Source organism: Mus caroli, unplaced genomic scaffold (genome assembly GCF_978045245.1).
Source record: "Mus caroli unplaced genomic scaffold, Mus_caroli_1 scaffold_1, whole genome shotgun sequence".
NCBI lineage: Eukaryota > Metazoa > Chordata > Mammalia > Rodentia > Muridae > Mus > Mus caroli.
Window position 1 is genome coordinate 153,428,863 of NW_028227256.1, and position 13,029 is coordinate 153,441,891.

At 39.4% G+C, this 13,029-nt stretch overlaps 1 protein-coding gene across 6 annotated transcripts in view; it reads right to left on the reverse strand.

Moving 5' to 3' along the window:
• The window catches only part of Cep350 (centrosomal protein 350), a 131,706-nt gene that overhangs the window by 24,269 nt on the left and 94,408 nt on the right, over window positions 1-13,029 (reverse strand). For all 6 annotated transcript variants that reach the window (XM_021177416.2, XM_085842124.1, XM_029481954.2 and 3 more), the window contains 4 exons: window positions 10,386-10,591; window positions 6,793-6,937; window positions 3,406-3,566; window positions 147-283 (listed from right to left, as the gene is read on the reverse strand). In XM_021177416.2, coding sequence (XP_021033075.1) covers window positions 147-283; window positions 3,406-3,566; window positions 6,793-6,937; window positions 10,386-10,591 — 649 coding nt within the window. The remainder of the gene's footprint in view (window positions 1-146; window positions 284-3,405; window positions 3,567-6,792; window positions 6,938-10,385; window positions 10,592-13,029) is intronic.

Here is a 13,029-nt window from a genome sequence, read left to right on the forward strand (position 1 = left end):
TGTCGTGTGTAACACGTTTATGTGCATGAAACAAACACTATTTTTACTTTGTATCATTTACTGTTAGTTAAAAGATCACTTCTAAAAATCTTTTCTTATCCATTATCAAATAAATCAGAAGATATGTAAGTTTTAAAAGTTCTTACCTGTGTAGTGGATGCGGCTTGATTTTGGGTTTTTCGGATACAGAGGAGAGAGTTTTCATTTGAAATTTGGATGTTGGGGATGTGTCCAAATCTTGGCTGAGTTCACCTTCAGTTTTCTTAATGAATTCATCATAAGTCTACGTTTGGAAGAGTCAGAGAAGTTATTATGCACAATGTTCTAAAGGGTATTTTATTATTTTACATTTTCCAGAGCTGAGGACCGAACCCAGGGCCTTGCGCTTGCTAAAGGGTATTTTAAATCATAAGAATATTTAAAATTTTTAAATAGCGTAATTTAAATATTCAACTAGTAAAAAGACAGACTATAAAGATTCTCTCCCTGCTCCCCGTCACATATTCACCACTATAGAAAATGAAGCAAGAAATTATAGTTTCAATCCAAAAAAATTATGAGTGATAACCACCCAGGCACGCTGAAATCTTTTAACTTGTTATATGCTATTTTCTACAGTATACACTATTATTTAGTGGCTTTGGGGGGTGTGCATTGGAGATTGAGGTTGGTAGCTTTAGCTGACCTAAGAATTCACTATGTAGAGCAGGACTTGAATTCACAGAGACCCATCTGCCTCTGCCTCCTCCTAGTACTGGGACTAAAGACTTGAGCTACAACAGCCTGCTTTGTATGTTGTTTTGTTTCTGAGGTTCACTGGCTGTAAATTTCTTAAGAAATAGAAGTTAGGGGAAATTGAGTACAACTAGTCAGAAGGTCAGAATCACTACCACTGCTGCCTGGTTATTAAAATACCCACTCTTTACTAACCACCAGAACGTAATACATCGTAACTATCACTAGTATGGCATTCAAGATGGACCGTCTCTCTATTACATGTCTCATCCACTTGAAGGGCTAACCTCACTTGTATAACCATTGTGTGTAGTAGCTCAAAATAAAAGCTCAGCACTTTTTATTCAGGCTGTATTTATGTCTGGCCTAAACTAGACCAAAAAGATTTATAATCAAAACATCTTTAGAGAATGAAAGAATGATGGATGGATCCTTGCTAATTATTACAAACTCTTAATGTCTGGACTGAAATCCCTACTAAAGAGGTAGATAACTTTTATCTTCCATATTACCTTCATTGCAATTACCAATGACTTGATAAATTTTAGTATTAATCATTAACTAAACATATATAGCATGCTGGGCCATCAGGCTAGGTCTATATAGAAGGTAAAGCTACTCAGATCTGAAAGCAATACCGATCTAATGCAGTTTATTAAATCTGTGACCAATAAATCTTTTTTCATATAAATTGCCATGTATATTTATTTCTCTATGACATAACGTCCCTTTCATTTGTACTTAGCCAAGTGCTGAGTGAGATGAATCATGTGGCACTTTTTCTAGACATTTCTATCAATGAAATATTCTTTACAACTTTGTAACATTTTTTTTGAGACAGGATTTTTAGTATGTACCACAGGCTAGGCTCAAACTTGAGATCCTCCTGCCTCAAATTCCCGAGTACTAGGATTATAACAATGAACATTTTTTAAGCAACATTATTGACTCTTAATTTATTTCCAGTATGACTTTAATGGCTCACAGTTGCATGACCAATCATATAAAGCTCAAATTTCTTAGTCTAGCCATTAAGTTCCTGAATGTCACCTCCACTTTTAAACTTTCTCCCACTGCTTTCCTACATGAACTCCCAGCAGAGCCACTGCTTATTCTAAATTCCCTAGAGCTAGAGGTGCAGTACACAGCTCAGAGTGATCTGGAGCTCACTGTGTGGGTCAGCTTGGATTTGAACTCCCATTTCTATTTCAGATTCCCATGCTGATTATAGGAATGTGTGGCTATCTAGGGCTGGTTATTTATTATAACCACTCTTCTGACTTAGTTAGAAACTAGAAAACACTAGTTACCATGCCTGCTCTGTCAGCATGTGATGCACCCATGCTGATGTTTATTATTTCCACACTTATTAAAAGGCCTATTTTCATGCGAAAACATAGAATTTGGAATTAGAAATAAATAAAAATCCTGCCTTTATCATTTGTGGGCTGTGTATCCCTGGATCCTTAATCTTATTGAAACTCAGAGGTAATACCCATACTTCACTGCTATGAGGATTAAAGAAAATGCATTCAATTATCTGAGTTCCTGTCATATAAAAATAGCCATTTGAATTTTATAAGGAAGTTAGTCAATGGGTAAAAATTAAAAGGACAGATAATTTGGTTCAACACAGCAATGCACTTTCTCACACTTGGTAAGCTTGAAGGCCTAACAGTTTCAAATGTTTTGAAAATTTGAAAGTATACAGGTAGAAGCGGTGACATGAGGACAGACTGCTGTCCTAGCAGGAGTTCAGATGGATTTTATGATGAATACCATGACTTAGGGCAAGGAGGCTAGGGCAGCAGGGAGAGACTGTAAGGAGGCAGAGGAGGCTGGGGGAAGGAAAGAATGGAAAGGAAGAAAGGCAAAAGAGGCAGGGAAAAAGAGGAAGAGGGAGAGGAAGACAGACAGACAGACAGAAAGAGACAGAGAGATGAGATATGTAGAAAAAATCAGCCAGAGGCAGTGATAACCAGGAGACTGTGCAGAGAATACAGATAAGGGGCCTCAGAACCCGAGCCAGGCCCTAGACTAATGGCAGCAGGAAGGGAATAGAACAAAGGGGCCTTGGAGGAAGAACATCAGGGAACTGGGACTATAGGAGGAGACAGGAGGAGGACAGCAGCAAAATCAGGCTTCGTATCAGGCAGAACACGGAAGGCTGCTAGCGCTTAGGAGGGAAGCAACTGCAGCTATCAATTAAGAGCTGTCCAAAAACAGCCCAAGGGTCGTGTGGCCTTCTTTCTAGAACAGACTGGCAACAACAGTGTGAATATCTAAATCTATTTGTCTCTTAATGTTTTTAAGAGATTATAGATAATCTTTTTTATCACCATAATCTTTTCGAGACATAGTTTTTCCGTGTAGCTCTGGCTGTCCTGGGACTCGTTCTGTAGACCAGGCTGGACCTGAACTCACAGAAATCCTCCTGTCTCTGACTCCAGAGTGCTGTGATTAAAGGCATGCACCACCACTACCTGGCCAGTACCATTATCAGGAAATTTTTTATTTTAATATTTAGTATTTAGTGTAATACTATAGATATCTTCGGATTTGTTTTTAAAGATGATAAAATGTGCACTACTACATGACTACTTGATTAGCAGTAAACACCCGAGCTTCTGGCAGGAACTAACCTTGCCCACTGACCCGTCCCCCTCTCACCTCCAGCTGTCTGAGCAGACTGGCCTCCTGGGCCTTCAGTCTCTCCTTCTGTCTCTTCCTCTGCTCCCTCTTCAGCTGCTCCACGACTGACTTCCTCTTCCGCAGCTCATCCTTCAGAGCTCTGATCCTCCCTTCAATGTCACTCTGGTCAGATGTGGTTTCTGAGAGAAGCAAAACCTTCTAATTAATTTTAACAAAGAATAAAATTAACTCAGTAATTAATAAGGAAAAGCTATAATGCTTAAAGTTAATATTTAAAATTTTAAAAATTGAGCTACTGAAAAATGTTATTAATAAAATACATGCTTGCTTTTCCAAGATCTTCCTTTTGCTTTAGTATTCCTAATTGTCTTTCTGATTTCTAATGGTACTATACGTTTGCTTTTATTTATAATTATTGTGAAAACTGTGCCCTTGTGTGTATGATGTGTGTGCATGAGTATGGATATATGTGTGGAGGCCAGAGGACAACTTGTGGGAGTTGATTCTCTCCTACTGTCAGTCCCAGGGCCTGAACTCAGGTTGTCAGGTCTAGGAAGCAAGGATCCTAAACTACTGAGCAATCCTGTCAGCTCACTATTTGAAACTGCAAGTACATTTTGAAAAACCATATCTTAGCTAGATACATAGTTAAAGTTTAAATTTTTATGTTAGTGAAATTTGTACTTTCTGTAAAAATTTACTTCTGGTAGCAAGATGTTCATATAATTGTCCTTCTTAGATATTAATACATGTTGTTATATTTTTAAAGTCAAATTAGGATAAAATAGAATTTTATATTTTTGAATGTGAATCATTAACTGAAGTCTTATTGTCACATACAATAAAGAGAAATGCCCTACTGTTGCTTTGAAGGCTTTACAAGTACTAAAGTAAACCTGATGAGAACTTGTCTCTCCCCAGTACTTTACTTCTGCATATTAGAGGCCTAGTCATGGCAATAGCACAGGGAGGCAGCGCATTATAACCCGTCCTACAGAGGCAGCATTCAAAGCCACTGCTTACTTCACTGCACACAGAAATACCACAGTACACAAGTGAGTTTTCCCACACCTCTTAGAATCACACACTGATGGCATTCCCATACACTCATTACTTTCATCCTGGAAACCTCAGACTCAGATGTGCACTGTTGCATCCCGAGACTAGGTTATCTCAGATTAAGTTACCTAAGAAACCATTGAAATGCAGAAAGAGTACTGTCTCTTTAAAATGGTGTGAACCCAATATCTGGGCTCCAAAGAAAAGCCAAGTTCCCATGATCTCTAAGCACTGACGTAACGTCCTAAAACCAGCAGTGTCAGGAGGAGGGCATCTGAGCATCATCTTCATGGGCTTCCTCTTAACTTCTGAAGAAAATAAGTGGTTTTAGGTTAAAACCTCTAAGCACTTGGGGCTTTTATTCATTTGCTGTAGTCTGGGTAAAATTAATCATCTTTCCTAACATCGACTTTTCTGGCCTGAGTAGTTCCATGCTTCTAAGCAAAGAGTGGTGGCACATGCCTGTCGTTCCAGCCCTGGGACGGTAGGAGGAGGCCAGCCGGGCCTGCATGAGATCTGTCTCAAAAAACAGAGTTAAGCCAGGTGTAGTGGTACACAGCTTTAATCTCAGTACTCGGGAGGCAGAAGCAGGCTGATCTCCATGAGTCTGAGTCTAGCCTGATCTATATAGTGAATTCTAGGATAACCAGAGCTACATAGTGAGATCCTGACTTGAAAACAAAACAAAACAACAATAAACAAAACCCTCAAGAGTTATTTATGTGCCTTTAAAGTTGAGATGTTACCTTGTTAAATGTAGGAGACCACATGTAAACTTTGCTCTCCACATGATTTTGAATCAATATATTTTTAAAACTGTGAACATTTAAGAACCTCTAGATAACCAATCACAAGGAAAACAGTTCAATTATGGTGTATTATCTACCTTTTAAAAATTGTGTGTGTGTGTGTGGGGGGGTCATATGTGTGCAGTTATACATGGATGTGCTTGGTGGAGGCCAGGATTCAACCTTGCGTGTTTTTCTTCAGGCACATCCAACTTGTTTTCTGAGACATGGTTTCTCCCCACACCATGTCTAGACTGGCTGGCCAACAAGCCCCAAGCACTTGCCGATCTCTACTTGCCCTGGACTAACATTACAATATTCCATAACATTACAACATTACATGACATTACAACATTACATGTTACATTATAACATGTTACATTATTATTATTATATGCTACATCGTTACATGTTACATTATTATTATTACATGTTACATTATAACATTACATGCCTGTTTCCTTTACACGTGGGTTCTAGGAACCGAACTGAGGTCTTCATACTTGCAAAAAGTACTTCCCTGATTAAACGACTTGCCCAGTCCACTTCCTCTCATAGAAACAACTAAACCATTTTTTCTTTAAAAGAAAAAAAAACCCAAAACAACAACAAAATCCTCCAAAACAAAACAACAAAACAAAACACTAATGTCTTTGAAATTAAGAATGAGCTCAGCCGGGCATGGTGGCACACGCCTTTAATCCCAGCACTCTGGAGGCAGAGGCAGGCGGATTTCTGAGTTTGAGGCCAGCCTGGTCTACAAAGTGAGTTCCAGGACAGCCAAGGCTACACAGAGAAACCCTGTCCAAGGGGGGAAAAAAAAAAAAAAAAAAAAGAATGAGCTCAAATGGCAATACTCGATATTGCATTCATTTCCTCATAATTCTAATAATCACAACCCTTTCCCTTTAGCTATGCTTCTCAAGACCAACAAACCCCTGACGCCTTGCAAGGTAGAAGCTACTCAGTCTTTCAAATCAACTTCCAACTGAGACATGATCAAGGAGAGGTCTAAAAACCCAGAATGCTCCTATTGCCATCCATAGGCTTCTGTTTCTCTGCATGGCTCCTTTGAGATTTGTGCTATCCTGTCCCACAACCTTCTTACCTCATGGTTACTAATAACTCATTGAAAAAAATTAATAAACACCCACACATGCAGCAATCAACAGTACCTATGGGGCATTGGTGTTACAAATGTTAAGAAAACAGAACCTGCCACCAGGAGTTCAATCCAGACCTGGTGAGCCAGCTGATCTACCAGCTGTGCTGTGCACATATGGCACACTGAAGTCCAGAATACTGTAGAAACACACAATCACTGTCGGACATGGACAGATGGAAAGAAATGTTTGGAGAAATAAATGTCTACTAACACAAGAGGATAAAATTAGTTACAATTTGTGGAATCAAGGATATAATTATCAATGATAACCACTGTGCTATATGAATTAATCTTGGCCATACAAAGCAACAGAGGATAACCGAGTGCTAGCATGTGGTCAGACAAAGCTTAAGAGAATTCAAAAACAAAAGAAGAAACTCACTGTAGCCTTACCTGACTGTGTCATAGACAGTGACTCATCTGACCAACTGTAACAGGGTTGGTGAGACTTGACAGGCAGATGACAGTGTCCTTCAGTCCTGTGACTTGCTTTGCTAGATTCTTGCTTTGACATAGATAAGCAACTTTTGGGAGGTGACTGTTCAAACAGAAAGACAAACAGGAATTATTTTGTCATACAACTGAACTTATATTTAAATCTGAGATACAACTAAGTAAAGATAACAATTTAAAATGTATTTATTTATTCCCTGTATGGCGGTGCACTATGAGCACAGCTAGTGCCTATGGAGGCAGCAAAGACTGTGGAATCCCCTGCAACTACAGTTACTGCCATGTGGGTGCTGGGAACTGAACCTGGTTCTCTGCAAGATCAGCAAGTGCTCTTTTTTAAAGTATAACATTTTCATATCAAATAAACATTAAATTTAATAATTTATATAATAATTGAATACATTAAATTTTAGCACTATTTTATAAATTTACAAAAGGTAAAAAAAAGAAGTTTAAAAAACATTATTAGAAACAACCTAGATGTCCCTCAACTGAAGAATGGATAAAGAAAATGTGGTACATCTACCTAAAGGAATATTATTCAGCTATTAAAACAAAGACATCATGAATTTTGCGGGCAAATGGATAGAACTTGAGAATATCATCCTGAGTGAGGTAACCCAGACCCAAAAGGACACACATGGTATATACTCACTTATAAGTGGGTATTATCCATAAGATACAGGATACCCATGCTACACTCCACAGACCCAGAGAAGGTAAACAAGAAGGAAGGCCCAAATGAGGAGGGAATATAATACTTGTAGGATGAAGATTGAGGAAGGGAACTGGATGGGAGAGGGGATTGAGGTGGGGGGTCAGGATCAGGTGTGGGGAAAGATATGAGGGATGGCCAAATGGCCATGAGAATGAATGGAAATCTCCACCTGGCAGGGGTGGGAGTCATCTAGAGGATGAGACAGAGACCTGGGATAGGGGAGGCACCTAAGAATCAATGGGGGTGACCCTAGCTGAAACTCATAGCATTGGGGATATGGAACCTAAAGAGGCCACCTCCTGTAGCCAGGCAGGAAACCCAATGGAGCAATTAGGGACACCAACTCACCCACAAAACTTTCAACCCAAAAATCTATCCTGTCTACAAGAAATGGAGCAGAGACTGAGTGAATGACCAACCAATAAGCAGCCCAACTAGAGACCCACCCCATGAGCAAACACCAATCCCTGACACTACTAATGTTACTCTGTTATACTTGCACGCAGGAGTCTAGTATGGCTGTCTTCAGAGAGGCTCCACCTAGCAGCTGAATCAGACAGATGCAGAGACTCACAGCCAAACAATGGATGAAGGCTGGGGACTTTTATGAAGAGCTGGGGAAGGATTGAGGGCCCAGAAGGGGATAGGAACTCCACAGGAAGACCAATAGAGTCAACTGACTTAGACCCTTGGAGCTCTAAGAGTCCAACCAGCAAACAAAGAACATACACGGGCTGGACCTAGGCCTCCCCACACATATTTAGCAGATGTGCAGCTTGGTCTTCATGTGGATCCCCAACAACTAGTGCAGAAGGCTATCCTAAAAGCTGTTGCCTGGCTATGGGTTTATGTTCTTCTAGCTGGGCTGCCTTGTTTGGCCTCAGTGGAAGAGGATGTGCCTAGCTCTGCAGAGACTTAATGTTCCAGAACTGGGTGAGACCCAGGGGGGACTCCATCCTCTCAGAGGAGAAGGGGAGTGTGAGAGGGATTGTGGGAGGTGTGACTAGGAGTAGGGGCAGCAATCAGGATATTAAGTGAATAAAAAATGAAACCCTTTTCTTTTTCTTCTTTAATGCAATTTCTTGATTAGCATAAGAATACTGGGTTCATTATATTTTAATTATAATTCATTATAATTATATTAAGTTTATATATAGTCTATATATTCCGTATTATATATAATTTAAGCCAGGTTCTCATTCTGAAGACTAGTGATGCTCTTGCAGAGAACCTAGATTCAAATCCTAGTACCCACATGGTGGCTCATTACCATTTGTAACTCCAGTTTCAGGAGCCAATGTCCTCTTATGGTTTCCTTGGGTACCAGGCACACAAATGGTGCAGAGACACACATGCTAGCCAGACACCCATATACATAAAATAACAATTTTAAAACAAAATTCTAGCCATAGATGTTTCTATCCATATTTTTTAAATTAAGGAGGTTTTAATAGGGCCTGTCACATGGCTAAGCAGAGTCAAGCACTTGTTGCCGTCCTACAGCTTGAGCTCAACTGCCGGAGCCCATGTGGTTTAGGGGAGCACTGACTCCTACCAGTGTCTTCTGACTTTTACATGCAGAAACATGCACACTAGCACATATGTAACTTTCTTCAGTAAAAAGCTTTATTGTTACATTTGTTAGTGTTTCATATTGCTATGCTGATGTCTTAATCTTGTAGAAATCAGTTTTAAAAACAGGCAAGTTTTGAGTTTTTATCTTTCTATGAAATACAGAAGAATATTATTATTCTAATAATGCCCAGTGTAATAATTGAAAACAATTCATTTCAGATATTTTAAAGCAATATAACATCACTCTTATCCTGATTATGAACTAGCAATTACTAACTCAATCATAGCAAAGACACTTTGTATGTTTTAAAGAGTTTATGCTTTCTAAGACAAAGCAGTTTTGCAAAATAACTTGTCATGTTCGCACAAATAATCTTCATTACTCTGTGTGTCTGTGTGTGTTTATGTATATTCGTGCACAAGCATGTGCGCGCACGCGCACACACACACACCACATGCTAGTCAGAGGAAAACTTGTGGGAGTATGAGAGTTTGCTGTCTCTATCCTGAGAATCAAAGCCAGGCCGTCTTGTCAAGCTGAGGTTAACACCCTTTCACCCACCCACTGAGCCGGCTTACTGCTCCTCTTACAGACTTTAAAAGTCCCTTCCCATGTTAAATGGTTTTTATGTCCACTTGACACAACCTAGAATCATCCGAGAGGAGGGAACCTCAACTGAGAAAAGGCCTCCATAAGACAGTGCTGTATGAAGTTTGTAGGGCATTTTCTTAATTAGTGCTCATGGGGAAGGCCCCAGCTCACTGGTGCCACCCTGAGCTCAGAAAGAAAGCAGGTGGATCAAGCCAGTAAGCAGCACCCTCCATGGCCTCTGCATCAGCTCCGGCCTCCAGGTTCCTGCCCTGTGTGAGTTCCTGCTCTGCCTTCCTTAGATGGTGAACAGTGATTTGGAAATGTAAGCCAAATAAACCCTTTCCTCCCAACTTTCTTTTGGTCATGGTGTTCATTACAGCATTAGTAACTCTAATTAAGGTACTATCTCTTTAATATTATTATACTTGACAGAGTATAATTTTGACTGCTACTAAAGTTAAATTCATATACTTCTAAATATAAGCCTTTTAAAAGCTTTATTTCTCTCCAAATGTTAAATCCTGCATGTAATGAGCATGGGTGTCACTGCTGCCCTTAACAGGAATAATATAACTATTAGGAATACCTTCTTAACACATTGGTTTTTTTTCTAAAGAAGTTTTAAGATATAAATAGTCATTAACTCACATGTTTACTAGGAGAGGTAGATTCCAGTTCCTGTGAGAAAACCATTTCCTCAGTAAGTATACTATGATCTGGACTCCCAGACTGTGCCTGTACCCTAGACTCAGAAGGAGCACATAAGTCAGGACTGCCGAGCTCTTCTGGAACACAACTTTCACTGTTCCGTGGAGAGTACGAAGGCATCGGTGACCCCTCTTCACTTGCGATTCCTAGAAACACAGGGTGAAACAAAAACTGTCCAATCTTTGTCAATGAAGAAGTAAACTTGTTACATTTAGACTTGTTTTCAGTGTAAAACCACATTATTTAACATTTTCTAATAAAGTCTGTTCATTAGCAATTTTGGCGGACACCATCAGAGAACATGATGTTCATCATGTATAGCCAGTGATGATGGCTGACTAAATATGAGGCTGTACAGCAGTTATAACTCACAAATTGGAAACTGCTTCAGTCACTTTGGAAAGTATTTTAGTGCTTTTTGAAAAGATGAAACAAATATTTTATGACCGAAAACTGCTGCTGCTAGGCTATATTCCAGAGAAGTCTTAGCATATACAGCCAACTTTTTCCATGCTGAGAGAAGCCCAAATGTGCCATATTCATGCAGTGAGGTACACTACAGAATGTTTGAGTGAGACTGCCTGCCACATGCATGTGCAAGGCACACACACACACACACACACACTACTGTGTACACACATGCACGCAGGCACACAGACAGGCAGGCACGCACATGCATACACATTCAGTTCCTCAATAGTACTAGTTAAACCTCAAGAGGTTGCCCAACTAGATAACACACGTGCATACAAAACAGTGTCACGTCATAAAGTCCTCTTGGGCAATTAAGAAATTCATGGGAAATTAAGCTTAACAAAATCCAAATAAACTTGCCACTGTTGGAACCTGAGCTGTCACAATTACATAGCACGCAAGTTCCTGTAAGGGACTTCGTGGCATTGTGCGACTATTGGAGTACATCACTGCACAATGACAAGAGCATAGCAAACAGTGAACTACTTCTTTAATCTATTCTGTAACAATGTCTCCCTTTAGAGAACTTAAGAGTCATTGTCACTATAGCCAGAGAGATGGCTCAGAGGGTAAAAGTGCTTGTCACTCCAGTCTGATAACCTGAGTTTGATCCTCAGAATATACAGAAGAAAGGAAAACAACTCCCCAAAGTTGTCCTCTGGCCGCCACACCTGCATTATGGTACGCTAGAGCTGCATTCACACGTACTAACACACCATACACATACACAATGGTAATAACCTCACATGTCCTAAAACACCATACACACATATACACAAGATGATAGTAACCTTAAATTTTAAAATCATTATTGCTTAATTTCCCATTTCAACTTTGAAAAAAAAAAAACCCTTTGATTTGTTGAGAAAAAACTTACTGTTTTGGTACATTATTCTAAAAATGAAGGTTTCAGAAAAGTTCAAGAACATTTGTTTATTGAACAGTACTCTATGAAAGGAAGGTAAATTTCTTGAACTCCTGCTTGTCATGTTCCTACTTTTAACGTTTTAAGCTCCCTATTACTAGATAATAAAGTTCTTACCTAAACAGTACCGTGCTTGTCACCCAGTTAGATCCCATGAGCTGAAAGCCCACCTCCCTGGATGTCACTGTGCCCCACTGGACTTCTGCAGAAGACTTCCTTTTGGAAGTGAGTAGCTGCAAGAAAAAGGCTCCCTGCAGACTCCATTGTGAAGGTAACTGTTGGTGGCCACAGTCAAGTTGTTAGTGATTTCCTTAGGGTTCTGCTTGGCTGTTTCCAAAGGTCTGTCAGCCATGGACATTTAAATATGTGACTCCGCTGTGCTTAGAGTGAGCTTTCGCTGCTGCAATGAACTCATGCTGACTGCTTTTGGCTTCTGTTATTTTTTTCCTGACCCTGTTGCTTATATCATCTTTACCTTATTAAGTAGTCCAAACTCAAAAGCTGGCTACTCTTGATGAGCTAAAGGGCAGCTCTGAGAAAGCTTTCCTCCACTGACCTAGTCACATGCTGCACACTCATGTCCAACAGTTCCTAATGAACAGCTTTAACGAGGGAAGCTATTTTTAATTTACCTTCCAGCTGAAGCTGGGGAGAGACCACAAGAAAACTTTTGGCTTTCTTTATACATCATTTGTTGCTAGATTATTTAACTTCACATGTTTTGAAATGGTCTAGAAAAGGAATGGCCAAACCACTTGTGGCCACCTGTGATTTACTTATATGTTCATTTGCACAGCTACATTTTTTTTTTTGTATTTAATTGAGCATGGTAAAATATGCAAATACACATGCTGATTACTGGAATATATAAATACACCACTAATAGAAATGGAGGTTTGTTTTCTATTTCCAATAGTCTTATTATGATATACAGCTAGTTGAAGTGTATCTTTTACATATCCATGTGTATGTGTACCCAAAAACACTGTCACAAATTGAATATAGAAACAGATATAAGAATACAATTCATTTTACTCAGTCAGACATTGAAATTACTTGCTAAACTGTTAAACAATTCTCTTTTGGGGGAAAGTCTATTTTACATTTTTTAAGTTATTAGGGCAATGTTTATTTTTTTTTCCAATTTTATCTTTAAGAAAGGGTCTCATGTAGCCTAGGCTGGCC